General features: G+C 41.0%; 2 protein-coding genes and 1 pseudogene across 3 annotated transcripts in view; all 3 read left to right on the top strand.

Annotated features, from left to right (window-relative positions):
* The first annotated feature begins 1,630 nt into the window (after window positions 1-1,630).
* Window positions 1,631-8,227, top strand: LOC105541329 (zinc finger protein 302-like). Its single transcript, XM_011982293.1, is given in 6 exon segments — window positions 1,631-1,820; window positions 2,730-2,806; window positions 6,800-6,920; window positions 7,178-7,261; window positions 8,003-8,094; window positions 8,096-8,227. Coding segments are annotated over 5 exon segments (432 nt in total). The 5' UTR covers window positions 1,631-1,820; window positions 2,730-2,797; the 3' UTR covers window positions 8,222-8,227.
* Window positions 1,641-13,768, top strand: part of ZNF181 (zinc finger protein 181) — a 43,059-nt gene continuing 30,931 nt past the window's right edge. The window contains exons 1-2 of the mRNA XM_011982299.1: window positions 1,641-1,820; window positions 2,730-2,806. Of these exons, the coding sequence (XP_011837689.1) occupies window positions 2,798-2,806 (9 nt within the window). The 5' untranslated portion in view covers window positions 1,641-1,820; window positions 2,730-2,797. The remainder of the gene's footprint in view (window positions 1,821-2,729; window positions 2,807-13,768) is intronic.
* On the top strand, window positions 8,225-10,435 carry LOC105541344 (annotated as a pseudogene). The gene is made up of 2 exons (XR_001006331.1): window positions 8,225-9,436; window positions 9,477-10,435. The product of XR_001006331.1 is annotated as a zinc finger protein 181 pseudogene (transcript).

Genomic DNA, 13,768 nt, shown 5'->3' with positions numbered 1-13,768 from the left:
GATGCAAAAATCCTCAATAAAATACTGGCAAACCGAATCCAGCAGCATATCAAAAAGCTTTTACACCATGATCAAGTGGGCTTCATCCCTAGACACAGAGCTCTGATTGGTGCATTTTTACAGAGTGCTGATTGGTATGTTTACAAACCTTTAGCTAGACACAGAGCGCTGATTGGTGCATTTACAATCCTTCAGCTAGACAGAACAGTTCTCCAAGTCCCCACCTGACCCAGAAGCCCAGCTGCCTTCACCTCTCAGTTATATGCTAATTATATGCATTAGCATGCTAAGAGACACTCTCACCAGTGCCATGACAATTTACAAATGCCATAGTAAGGTTCAGAAGTTACCCTGCATGATTTAAAAAGTGAGGAAGCCCTCAGCTCCGGGAAATTGCCCACCTCTTTCCTGGAAAACTCATGAATAATCCACCCCTTGCTTAGCATATCATCAAGCAATAACTACAAGTATCCTTAGTCCAGCAGCCCAAGCTGCTGCTCCAACAGTGGAGTACCCATTCTTTTGTTTCTTTACTTTCTTAATACACTTGCTTTGTCTTTGCACTGTGGACTCCCGTGGATTTTTCTTGTGTGAGATCTAAGAACCCTCTCTTGGGGTCTGGACCGGGACCCCTTGCTGGTAACAAGCACCACTTCACGAAGATCATGCAGGTGAGTACTTACTAAGTACAAAAAAGTCTACAACCACACTATTTATCATTTTAAAAATAAGTGAAGTCAATTGACATTTAAGTGTTAAAAAGAAAGTAAACAACCCAAATACACATAAAGAGTAGACTGCTCTGGCTTGCATACAGAGAGGTTCATTGCCCCTCTGGGTGGGCCGGGCAAGGTCAGGGCCTCAGAAGCACTTCTGGGGAGAGGGGGTGTCAAGGCGCTGATGGCTGCGGAGGGAGTGACTCCTCCCAGGATGGTTTCCGTCCTCCCAGCGCTCACTCAAATTTAGTATTTCTAAGTAATTCCAGGGGGCGTAACGCGCGTCAGAACGGTCATTGGTGTCACAGATACGTGTCCCCTTGCATTTCCAGGAAATGTCCTTGGCAACTACAGTCGTGATAGTCGGGTCACAGGGCGTTTTGTGAGCTATCGTCTTGGGCATATGAGGGCCAAAAAAAACAAAAAGAGCTCTGAAGATGAACTGCATAGCAGCAGGCTTTGGGATGAGAGGGGCCCCCTTGCTAGCAAAGGCGAGCACTTCCGCGGTACCAGCAAGGGCTGCCCACGTCCCTGAGGGAAACGTTTGTGTGAGCGCAGGAATGACCCGGAAGACCTCGGCGCGGCTGCAGAGTTTTCAGGGAAATGTAATTTCTTGGTCCAGGCGCCATGACCCTTACAAGTAGAGGGTGTCCCTTGGTTCCGAGGTGTATCGTTCACCAGAGGACGACTGTGTGCCCCAGGACACTGCGCGTGGTCCTAGCTCGCCGGCTCTGGCTCGACAGCCCCAGGCGGTTTAGCTTCTTACGAAGCCGTGACCGGTTTACCCGCTGCGCACAAGGTCCGCGCAGCCGCACAGACCCTTGGGAAGTGTGGTCTTCCGGTGCCGGCGGTTCGCGGCACCGGGGACAGGTGTCCCGCACGCGGAGGATTCTGGGAAATGTGGTTCGGCCGTGGGTGCACGAGGTCAGTCCCGCGATAACCTCAGGGCTGGAGGCAGATTCCAAGGTAAGGAACGGTTTGGGGCAGTGTCGTTCCCGGAGGTCGGCGGCCGTTACCTGCTCACCAGCTACGCGGCGCGTCAGGTCTGCGGAGACGCGAGCTCCGGGCGCCTGCGGGGACGGTGAGGCCCTGCTGAGGACTCCGGCAAGTGTGGGTCCCGGGGACAACGGCGGGGCTCAGGCCTTGCGTCCGCCCCGCGGTTTGACACCGGCCCGGGCTTTGGCATTTCCTGCCTTTCGTGTCGAGTTGTGTAAACGCGGGGTGATGACGGCGCCGACCTCTTGGCACTGTTGTGAGAGCGAAGTGGGTGCGAGAGCAGACGCCAGCCGCAGTTGTTTTGGGGTTATGTTGTCATCAAGCCGGCGCTTTCAGTTGTGTAACCTTGAACAAATAGGTTCTGTATCTCGGAATTTCAGTTTTGTCTTCATTTAAAAAAAAAAAATACGGTTTAGAACTCCTGACCTCAAACGATCCGCCTGCCTCCGCCTCCCAAAGTGTTGGAATTAAAGGCGTAAGCCACCGCACCAGCCTGGCCAACATGGCGAAACCCCGTCTCTACTAAAAATACAAAAAAAAAAAAAAAAAAAAAAAAAATTTAGCTGGGCGTGGTGGCACGTGTGTGTAATCCCAGCTCTTCGGGAGGCTGAGGCAGGAGAATCGCTTGAACCTGGGAAGCGGAGGTTGCAGTGAGCCGAGGTCGCTCCATTGTACTCCAGCCTGGGCGACAGAACGGGACTCCGTCTCAAAAAAAAGAGACAAAAAGAAAAAAGAAATCTGGAATAATGTGAATGTCCACCGTGCAAAGTGGTGAAGACTGAACAAGCTGATAGTTATTACTGTTGTTTTATCAGTCTTTTATATACAGAATAACTGATTTTCCCCGCAGGTGGCACCTGGTAAACGGTTAGCCCTTGCAGAGAAACACCCTGTTAGTTCCCAGGGAGACACTGGCGCCCCGGAGAGTGATTACCAGTGTGCCTTTCCATTATGGTGTGTCACAGGTGCCAGCTTTATTTTTCGTGACTACTGTTTCCTGTCCTTCTGTGCCCTCAGGACACTGCCCATCTGTAAGATAAGAGCCTGGAAAGGGGACTCTATTGGCTACTGGAAATTGCAGAATAATGGCTCAGGTAAGTCGGTGTGTCCCCAAGTCTTCCTGAAACACTTCATGAGGCCTCTGTGTGTTTGCTTTGCTTCTGCCTGTTCCCACCTAATCAAGTCCATTTAAGGGACTGGATCTATGGTTCCTTTCACTATAGGAAGGATGGAGCCCACAAGAGAACACCAAGGTATTGCTCTCTTCACCCAGTGTTCCTCTTTTCTACAGTTTTCTGCTAGAAGACTTTCTAGATTGCCAAAATTTTTAAACTGTAATTCACAATGCAACTTTGGAATGTAAGGTTATTTGGTTTATGGTTGTCAAAACTGTACCATGTGGTCTCAAGTGAAGAGATGTTTGGAGTCATCCTTGATTCTTCCTTTTGACTTGTAACTAATATTCTGGTCCTCTAGTTGGATCTAAACGATACACCGTGTACAGCATCTAACCATTAGCTAGCCCATCACCACCAGCACCCCTACCACCAGTCTGAGCCACCTGGATTATTGGGGTAGCCTCCTAGCTGTATTCCCAGCATCTGCCCTTAACCCGCATCAATCTATTCTCAGTACAACTGTTACTGTGATCCTATTGTTATATAAATTCCTGTCATTCTTCAACCTAAAATTTTTCAGTGGCTCTAACTGAGTCACTTCTGCAGTGACCTATTTGTACAATTAGGCCATTACCTCTCTGATCCCACCTTCCTTCTCTGCCTTCTCATTCCTTTGAGCTCTAGCCACTGTCACCAGTTGCTGTGCCATCCACGTGGAATATTCTTCCCCTACATATGCATAAGCTTGCATCCTTATCTCCTTCATGTATTTGTTCCGTGGTTACTTTCTCAGAAAAGCTTCCCTGAACGCCTATTTGCAATTGCAGTCACCTTCCCTTGACCAGCACTTCCTCTCCTCCATCACTGCTTTGTTTTCCACGGCGCGTGTCACTCACTAGCTGATGTACTGTATGTTCAGTATATGTACCTGCTCATTGTCTGTTCCTGGTGGGAGGAATGTTTTTTCTTTTTTGTTGACTGCTATAGCTTCAGTACCCAGAGTGTTACCTGGCACCAAATAGATTAGTAATTGTTGGGTGAATAAGATGAGTAATGAAGAACTGGTGGGGCAGAATCATGGCATGGAAGGTGAAGCTTGCACAGGAGGGGATGTAAGTAGCAGATGTACATGTTGGGTGAAGTCTGTTTTCCTGGAATAATTAGATAATTAGAACTGAAAAACTGGCATAGTGGTGCATGCCTGTTGTCCCAGCTACTTGGGAGGCTGATGAGGTGGGAAGATTTCTTGAGCCCTGTGGTGTGAGGCTGTAGTGAGCTATGATTATGTCACTGCACTCCAGCTTGGTGACAGGGCAAGAACCTGTCTCTTAAAAAAAAAAAAAAAAAAAAAGGAAAGGCTAAAGTGAGCTAATACCAAAACCATTCATTGATTCATCTTCTAAACACTTATGAAGTACCTGTTAGGAAAAGTTGTGCATGGATTTCAGTGTACACTGACACACAGAACTTCATGATCTAGTGCAGTATTGTCTAAGAGAACTTTCTGCAGTGGTGGAAGTGTTCTGCATGTGTACTAGTCAGTACAGTAGCCACCAGCCCTGTGTGACTGTTGAGTACTTGAATTTTGGCTTAAGCAACAGAGGAAATGAATTTTAAATTTTATTTAATTATTTTATTTTTACATTTTAATTAATTTAAATATTGTAGCCAAGTTGGCTAGTGGCTCCTGTGTTGAAGATTGCAGCACTGGTAGAAAAGTAAGAAAGCATAAGAAATTTAAATAAGTGCTAGCATAGATATCCTATGTTCTTTGGGGGCTCAGATGAGTGAACATCTCAAGCTGCCCGGGCAACTGAAGGGGAAGAAAGAAGCATCCTGGCTCTAAGTTGTAATGACCGGTTTGTCAAAGATATGAGAAATGTTATTTTTATTTGGGATATAGGCAACTAACACAGTGGCAACTCCAATTAACAGATGAATTTAGAATAAATTTTGTGTAGCAAATTGAACTGTCAAATCTTACTTGAGGATAAGTTATTGTTTATTTGGAAAACATATGTGTTGGATTGTATCTGCTTGCCTATATAAAAAGATGAGATTTCTTCCTGTTCTTTTAATCTCAATAGTGGATTGCTTGTGAAGTGCCTCAAGGTCTGATTTAATGCTTATTCAGTAATAAAACCGTTTTCTTTTTGTTTCTACATTTGTGGAGAGGATTTTCTGCCATTGGAAGGAGGTTTGAATTTTAATTGTTTTCCCCAAACCTGAGAAAAGTAAATTCTGGCTTTAAAACCAAAGACCCATGTCACTTGTGAACATGCATGCAAAATATCCAAATAAAGTGCTACAATACTGAATGAACTCTCAGAGCTAAAAAATAACCACAGTAGAGCAGTCTGTTTTACAAATCACAGACAGTAATAATGCTGTATTAAATGGATGTACTTTTTGCACATATTGTAATTTGAGTAGCCAATAAGCTACTATTGAATATTTAAGCTTCTAAAGTTTTACTATTTTAAATAATACTGTGAAATGAGTACTATTGAGAAGAATTTCTAAGTACATCTGTGAGCATTTTTTTTAGAATATTTTCTTTGAAATGTGCTCTTTTGTTTTTTCCTGTTACTTCCAGGTCCTATTTAAGGACTGTCTATGGCAGAAGTCCTCAACCTTTTTGACACCAGGGATCAGTTTTGTGGAAAACAATTTTTCCATGAAAGTGGGAGGTGGTGGAGGTGGTGGTTTGGGGACGAAACTGTTCTACATCAGATCATCAGGCGTTAGTTAGATTCACATAAGGAGCGTGCAACCTCGATCCCTTGCGTGCGCAGTTCACAGTAGAGATTGCGCTCCTGTAAGAATCTATGCCAGAGCTGATCTGACAGCAGGCGGAGCTCCGGTGGTAATGCTCACTTCCCTGCCACTTACCTCCTGCTGTGTTGCCCCATTCCTAAAAGCCACAGATGAGTACCAGTCCGTGACCAGGCGGTAGACCCCTGATCTATGACATCTTCAGTCTTTTCACCCAGGAGTCTCATATTTCAATTATTAAATGTTTGTCAGTACTCAGTTTAAGTATACACCATAAATATATTTTTCTTTTTTGTTTATGAATCAGTTATGTGTATATTTTAGTCTATTTGTGCTGCTGTAACAGAATACCCCAGACTGAGTAGTTTATAAATAATGAAAATTGACTTCTCATGGTTTTGGTGCCTGGGAAGTCCAAGACTAAGGGGCAGACATCTGGCAAAGGCCTTCTTGCTGTGTCATTTTATGGTGGATGGGCAAAGAGAAGAGAGAGAGGCAAAGAGGGGCCTGAACTCATTTTTTAAAATAAGGAACCCTCTCCCCTAATGATGACATTAATCCATTCATGAGGACAGAGTCCTCAAGGCCAATCATCTCCTAAAGGTCTCACCTCTCAATACTATTAGAATGGCGATTAAGTTCAATATATGCTTTTTTAGGGAATACAATCAAACCATATGTCTTATCAGTCTTTAATATAAAGATGTCTTTTTTTCTGAACCCATTTTTTGTGAGCTTTAGTGAATCTTCCTGAGTATCCCATTTGAGAGACAATCACTTTAGCCTTATTTTTAATTACTTATTTTAATTACTTATTTTTAATTACTAGCACTTAAGCTTTAAAAGATATAACTAAATACTTGACTCTGTGCTGTCAAATGTCAAATGTTGCTTTTTAAAAATTCATATAATTCTAAACTTTTAACAAAATTAACTCTACTGAAGTGAAGCTATCATATTTGTCTCTCATTCTTATTGTGTAAAAATTCGAACTACATAACTGTCCCCTTTATTGTATGTTAATTCCAACTACATAACTGTCCTGTTATTACTTAACTGAGATTACATTCCCAATCATTGTCACAACTCCTGAATCTTGTTTCATTTCTTCCACAAGCAGGCTGATTTTACCCCTTCTTCAGTGACAGAAGAGGCCTGGGCTATGACTGAGCTTAAATATATTTGCTATTTCAGGTGACATTTAGTGATGTGGCTATAGACTTCTCTCATGAAGAGTGGGCATGGCTAGATTCTGCTCAGAGGGACTTATACAAGGATGTGATGGTCCAGAATTATGAGAACCTGGTCTCTGTAGGTAAGGATATCACCCCTTCCACTCCAATAGGGGACACCTTTCTTTTGCCACTCTGAATTGCTGGAGAGCCTCCTAAGTAAATGGCTGAATTTCTGTAGCATGTTCCCAAGGATATTTGCAGCTCTGTTGTGCCCTGCCTGAAGCTTATCTTTCCATTTCAATGAACACCCTTCATCCCTTCTTGTGGTCCCTCTTGTGATGGCCTCTCATAATAGAGGACCACAGCTTAAACAATTCTATTTTCTTCCTGTAAGCAGGTCTTTCCGTAACTAAGCCATATGTGATCATGTTATTGGAGGATGGAAAAGAGCCCTGGATGGTGGAGAAAAAACTCTCAAAAGGTGTGATTCCAGGTGAGTCATGGTGAACGAGACTAAGGAAGTTTTTGTTAAAAGATGTTTATAGTGAGTGTGGAGGCATTTTATGGATACTGTCTTCAGAGGTCTCAAATAGAAATGAAAAATTGAGGGATATTTAGCTTATATTTTCAAAACAATTGCTTCTCCCTCTAAAATTATTGTCTGTATCACTTATGTCATCTAATCAAGGTTAGAGATAATTCAAATTGTTACTATATTCATGACAAAGTAAGACAATTTATTCTTTCTTAGTTCTACTTAAGCAAAATATACTAATAGTTTTAAGCTAAGAAAAACTGTCAATTAGATGGAAAATCACTTTTCTAAATTTGTAGATGAAATATGAACATATTAGAGGAAGTAAGGGACATATAAATATGTTTTTAGGAATAATATTTTTTAATGTTCAAGAAATAATATGATTCACACAGTTTCTTCATAACCTCAGAAAGCCTAAATCTTTGTCAGCTATAAAGAACATTTAGATTACTTTGTTTTTACTGCAATTGTTTAATATAGTGGTATCAATTCTGTATTTTAAGCTTGATAATCCAGCAGCAAATTGAGATTAATGGAAGGTTGGAGAAAAAGGCTATGAGAAAAAATGCAGTCTTTCCCACATGAATATAGGCACAAAAAGATGATTTGTAATCCAGAATGCCTTCTACATCTTATTTCTGATAGTTTCCTTTTTTTCAATACTATTTTATCCATTTTGTATAGTTTACCCATTTCCTTTATTGCACTCTGTTCCTACTTCTGTGAACTTTCTATTCTCTGCTCTATTTGAGCATTGTTCAGAAGTCACTGAAATATTTTGAGTTGTCAGAGCTGTGTGTTTTCTGGGGGCTTCATTTCTTATCCATTTCTCCTAATTCCACTGTAGAAGTTTTTTTCAAGAAGTGGAAAAAAAAAAAAAAAAGCAGTGCTTTGCTTTCTTGATATATTTCAGATTGGGAATCAAGATGGGAAAACAAGGAATTATCAACAAAGAAGGATATTTACGATGAAGATTCACCCCAAACAGTAACAATAGAAAAAGTTGTAAAACGACGTTTTGAATTTTCAAATTCTAGTAAGAATTTGGAATATATAGAATGCAACAAATTTAGAAGCACCTTTCATTCAAAGTCTACTCTTTCCGAACCACAAAACAATTCTGCTGAAGGGAATTCACACAAATATGATATATTAAAGAAGAATGTATCACAAAAGTCAGTTATAAAAAATGAGAGAATCAATGGTGGAAAGAAGCTTTTGAATTCTAATAAAAGTGGGGCAGCCTTCAACCAGAGCAAATCTCTTATCCTTCCCCAGACTTGTAATAGAGCTAAAATCTATACATGCAGTGAATGTGGGAAAGCCTTTGGCAAACAGTCAATTCTCAATCGCCATTGGAGAATTCATACAGGAGAGAAGCCCTATGAATGTCGTGAATGTGGGAAGACTTTTAGCCATGGCTCATCCCTTACACGGCATCAGATAAGTCATAGTGGAGAGAAACCTTACAAATGTGTTGAATGTGGGAAGGCCTTTAGCCATGGCTCATCACTTACTAACCATCAGAGCACTCACACTGGAGAGAAACCATACGAATGTATGAATTGTGGAAAGTCTTTTAGTCGTGTGTCCCTTCTCATTCAGCATCTAAGAATTCATACTCAAGAAAAACGCTATGAGTGTCGTATATGTGGAAAGGCCTTCATTCATAGTTCATCTCTCATTCATCATCAGAAAAGCCATACTGGAGAGAAACCTTATGAATGTAGAGAATGTGGGAAAGCTTTCTGCTGTAGCTCACACCTTACTCAACATCAAAGAATTCACAGTGTAAAGAAAAAGTTTGAATGCAACAAATGTCTCAAAGTCTTTAGTAGCCTGTCATTTCTTGTTCAACATCAGAGTATTCATACTGAAGAAAATCCTTTTGAAGTTTAGAAATGCAGGAAATCCTTCAACCAGCTTGAATCACTGAATGTGCATTTGAGAAATCACATTAGATTGAAACCCCATGAATGCAGTATATGTGGGAAAACCTTCAGTCATAGGTCATCCCTGCTTCAACATCACAGAATTCATACTGGAGAGAAACCTTACGAATGTATTAAATGTGGGAAGACCTTCAGCTGTAGTTCAAACCTTATTGAACTACATCAATAAATTTCACTATAATTAATTTATACAGAGTTTATGCATCAGAATTCATACTGGAGAAAAGCCATATAAATGTAATGAGTGTGGAAAAGCTTTTAGCAAAGGCTCAAATCTTACTGCCCATCAAAGAGTACATAATGGAGAGAAACCCAATAATATGGTAAGTGTGGAAAAGCCTTTAGATCATATGAATCACTATACATGTAAGAAATCTTACAGAAGAGAAACTATTTGAAGCAGTGTTTATCATGGTAAACTTCATAGATCCTCCCTTATTTAACATCAGAAAAAATTTATACTGGGGAAAAGTTGTATGAATGTGGTGAATATGGGAGACTTTTAGCAATGATGCAGACATTTTTATTTATCAGAGTTTATACTGTAGAGAAATCATATGAAGTCAATAAATGTGGGAAAGCCTTTGTCAGTATTAATCCCTTAATTGACATAAGTATACTCACACTAGGAAAAAACTGTGTACGTGTAGCAAATGTGGGAAAGACTATAAGCAATAGGAATCTCCTACAAACTCCTACAGGAAAAAAGTTGTATGAATGTGGAAAATTTAGAAATTGAAGGAATTCTTCAGTTCCAAGTGCATCCCTTATTCTACAGGAAATAAACTGGAGAGAAATCTCATCGTATAAGAGATGTAGCAAAGTGTTCACTAAGAGTGTTTATCTTGCTAGACATCAGAAGATGAATGGTAGAGCAACCTGAAGGATTTAGAAATTACATGTAAATCTGCAGTGGTGCTATTTGTAAACAGGATTCTATAGGAGAGCAAATAAACATAATTAAGTATGCCTTTCTTAGAGCAGTAGCTTGCAGTTTCAGTTGAGTTCTACTTAGAAATTCTTTTTAGCTAGTGGGCATATGAAGATATTTAGTCACCCAGAAGAGCCAGTAAATTTTATAATGTTAAAAATTAAAGCTGCAAAAGAAATAAAATGGTGTTAATAAAAGTTTGGTATCTAATAAGATCATTTTGTATATCATGAAGTCTTTCTCTGTGACTGTTTTTGGCAAAAAAATTTCACTAAGATTAGCCTTAGTATAGTCTTTAGTGGGAGACTAGCAAACTTCGAGAAAAATGGCCTGCTCTTTATACTAAGAATAGCAGTATTTTGGTGAGGATTATTCAGAGTCCATTTCCAGTAGGCTTAATTAAATACATTTCAAGAAAATTTACTGAGCATCACTCATGTGTATTACACAGGGATGGGGTATAGGAATCCAGTAGTTCTGGGCTCTAGTGGTGTGTCAAAATCACTGGAAGGACTTGTTAAAGCACAGATTGCTAAGCCTCAATCCTAGAGTTCCTGTATGAGTTGATTTGAATTTGCATTTTTCACACATTCTTAGGGGCCACTAACACTGTCCAGAATATAATAATAATGTTATGATGTCACTGACAACATATTATTTCCTCAGTCATACCTATTAACCATTCCTTGAGTATCTTCTGTGGACCTAATAGATAAGAAACACTTCATACTCTTTAAGAACTCCGAGGTATGTGTGTGTGTGAAGAGCGTTAAGCTTTGGAGTCTTGTTACCTGGGTTTAAATCCAAGTTGCATGTATACTGGCTTTGTGTGACCTTGGACCAACTTCTTCACTGTGTCATGTCTCAGTTTCTCCATCTGTAAAATGGTAATAAAGCTATTTCACAGCATTGTGAAAATTAAATGAGTTAATTGCTGCACAATGTTTACAACAATGTCTGGCCTCTCAATAGCGTTCAATAAGGATTAGCTATTGATTTCATCTTCATCATCTCCTCATGGTTGCTTCATCATTCTGGTCTCAGATGTCACATCTAATCACTTGTTGTTCTTATCTGTTTACTGTTTCACATTTTTGGGGGAGAGCTCTTACAAAACACCCCCATTTCCTTCCAACAAATCCTTTAGTATCTGAGCCATTTTGAGGGAATGTTTCTTGCCTAAAATAACCTGAGGAGAAACAAAGAGACCAGGTAGGAGATAAGATGAGAATTCAACAGGTCTGTGAGAAGGAAGGAGGGTGCCCTACAGAGTTGGGAAATGGGCTGAGTGAAGGAGGCATCAGGCTTCCACATGGAGGAAAGGGGAGGTTTTACCCACTGAGACCAGAACACTACAGGTCTTCAGCAGCATCTGTGAGTACAGCGTCCCATGGGCTGGGTGCCACTGCCTTCACTCTTCTGAATTGAAGTTACAGCCTGTCAATGAAGGTCACCAATGCCTGGAAAGTCAGAGTTTCCTTGTTAGCCTTGGGCCAGTCAGATGTGATTAGAGCTCAGTTGTTGATAAACACCTAGAAAGAAGCAAGGCACATATCACTGAGTACTTCCTGGGAGCTTAATTCTTTGCTGCTGACGGGGAGTCAGTCTTTAAACAAATTGCAGTTGTGTTAGAGGAAAACAGCTTTATATGCAGAAGTAATTGATGCAAGATACAAGACAATGACAATGCTGTATGGTGCAGAGTATAAGCACTCTGGCATCAAATAGGGAAAAATTATAATGATCATAATACAATACCGTTAATAGCAACAACTGCACCTTATGTTTGCTTTGTGTGCTGCATTCAGACAAATGCTTTCAGCTCTGGACATAAATTGCTAGGTGTGAATTCAGCCTATTGGGACTGTCACTTAATCTATAAATTTGGGGAAGTCACTTCATTTCCCAATTTCTCCATCAAAACAAAAATATTTCCCATCTTACCAGGTGGTTGTGAGAATTAAAAGATTTATAAAGCAAGCAACAAAGTGCCTCTGCATGGAAGTTTGTTGCTGTGTTTTTCCTGCTTTTAATAATCTTCCCACATACTGTAAGGTAAATATGGTCATCATCTTCATGCTAGTGACCTGAGTCTCTCTCAGAGTCACACATCTTAGGAATATAGGTTACATTTGAACATTCAGTAAAAGACCACACAATATTGCCCTCCTAGGACAGATCTCAGAAGACAGGGATTTCTCTTGGCAACCATACAGGCTCTCTTGCCTACTTGAACAGAAAACATTTCCTTTGGTCATGCCGTTTCTTCTGCCTAGAATGTGTCCCATACCCCATTTATTACCACACTTACCTAATGCCAATGGAGGCGTGCCTACCTTGCAAAGCTCAGTAGGTGTGTCAAAGATGAACAAAGCTGGACATTAATGACAGTGGTGAGAACAGACTGATTGATAACTATTGCAATGGGGAAAGGAATTTGGCATGAAGCGAACTCAGTTTTGATTTGTACAAAGGTGAATGAGTACGTTAAAGGGAAGGTGAAGAAATTGGGTGTGGTGAGGAGGGGTTCAGTGGACTCAGAAAAGTGAAAAATTACAAAACACAGGAAGGGAGGGGGCTGGTCTGTGTGCAGTCTATCTGGCTTTGCTGCTGGTACTTTGAGTTAGGCTCCTATCCTGCCACAGAGCCTGGGACACAGGGGCCTTATCTTCAGGTGTTGACTAGAAGAAATTCTTTGGACAGCCTTTAGTTTTTCAGGCGTCATTAGAAAGTGTTAGTGTTGTTCAAGTCTTAATAGGCCACAGTTGACAGGCCTATTCAAGAAGGCTCAGAGGGGCCTGGGTAGAGTTTGGTCAAAGAAAATTTTTGTCAGGTGTCACCCTAGGCTTCCTCAGCCCACTGAGGAGGAATGGTGGTGAAGAAGAAAGAACATAGGCTCAAGGGATCAAGGTTCAGGTTGTGAGTTTCTGCCAAGAGTTGTGTGACCCTGAGAAGGTAACAAGTTTTCCAAATCTCAGGTTCCTTTTCTGTAAAGCAGGAATAATAGAAACTAACTCTGAGGAAATTATGATTAAATGAAGTGCTACCTAAGTTACCCTCAGAGCTCAATAAATGTACTTATTGTTATTTTGCCTCTTTGCTTACACACCACCCTGGCACACCCAACCAAGTCCTGATCTCTACTTTTGTAAGTGTGCCACGTTCCCTGCGCAAAGATTCCAGAAGATGGGAAATACTTAACCTAGAACCAGCAAGGCCAAAAAAAAAAAAAAAATTCTCCTAGTAGGTGACATTGGAGCAGAACAGGGAAGGATGCAAGGAGGAGAGGAGAGGGAGAGGCACTGCGGAGATCTGGACTCAGTGTCCCAGGCAGAGGGAAAAACTGAGAAGTGGGAAAGAGTTTGGAATGATCAGGACAGGTTGGCAGGAGAGCAGTGAGCAAAGGAAGATGGAATAGAGGACAGATTTCTAGGACTGTATCTCTTTAGAAATAGCATCCAGAAGGTCCCTGCATGGTGCTGGGCACTGGGAACACACACATTAGCCATCTTTGGTACTCTCACCTCAACTGAATGATGGTTAATATTTCCCCTTTAAGACTTTCTT

This window comes from Mandrillus leucophaeus, unplaced genomic scaffold (assembly GCF_000951045.1).
Source record: "Mandrillus leucophaeus isolate KB7577 unplaced genomic scaffold, Mleu.le_1.0 Scaffold238, whole genome shotgun sequence".
Classification (NCBI taxonomy): domain Eukaryota; kingdom Metazoa; phylum Chordata; class Mammalia; order Primates; family Cercopithecidae; genus Mandrillus; species Mandrillus leucophaeus.
The sequence above is the reverse complement of the archived record's forward strand: the minus strand, read 5'-3'. Positions and strand labels throughout refer to the sequence as shown.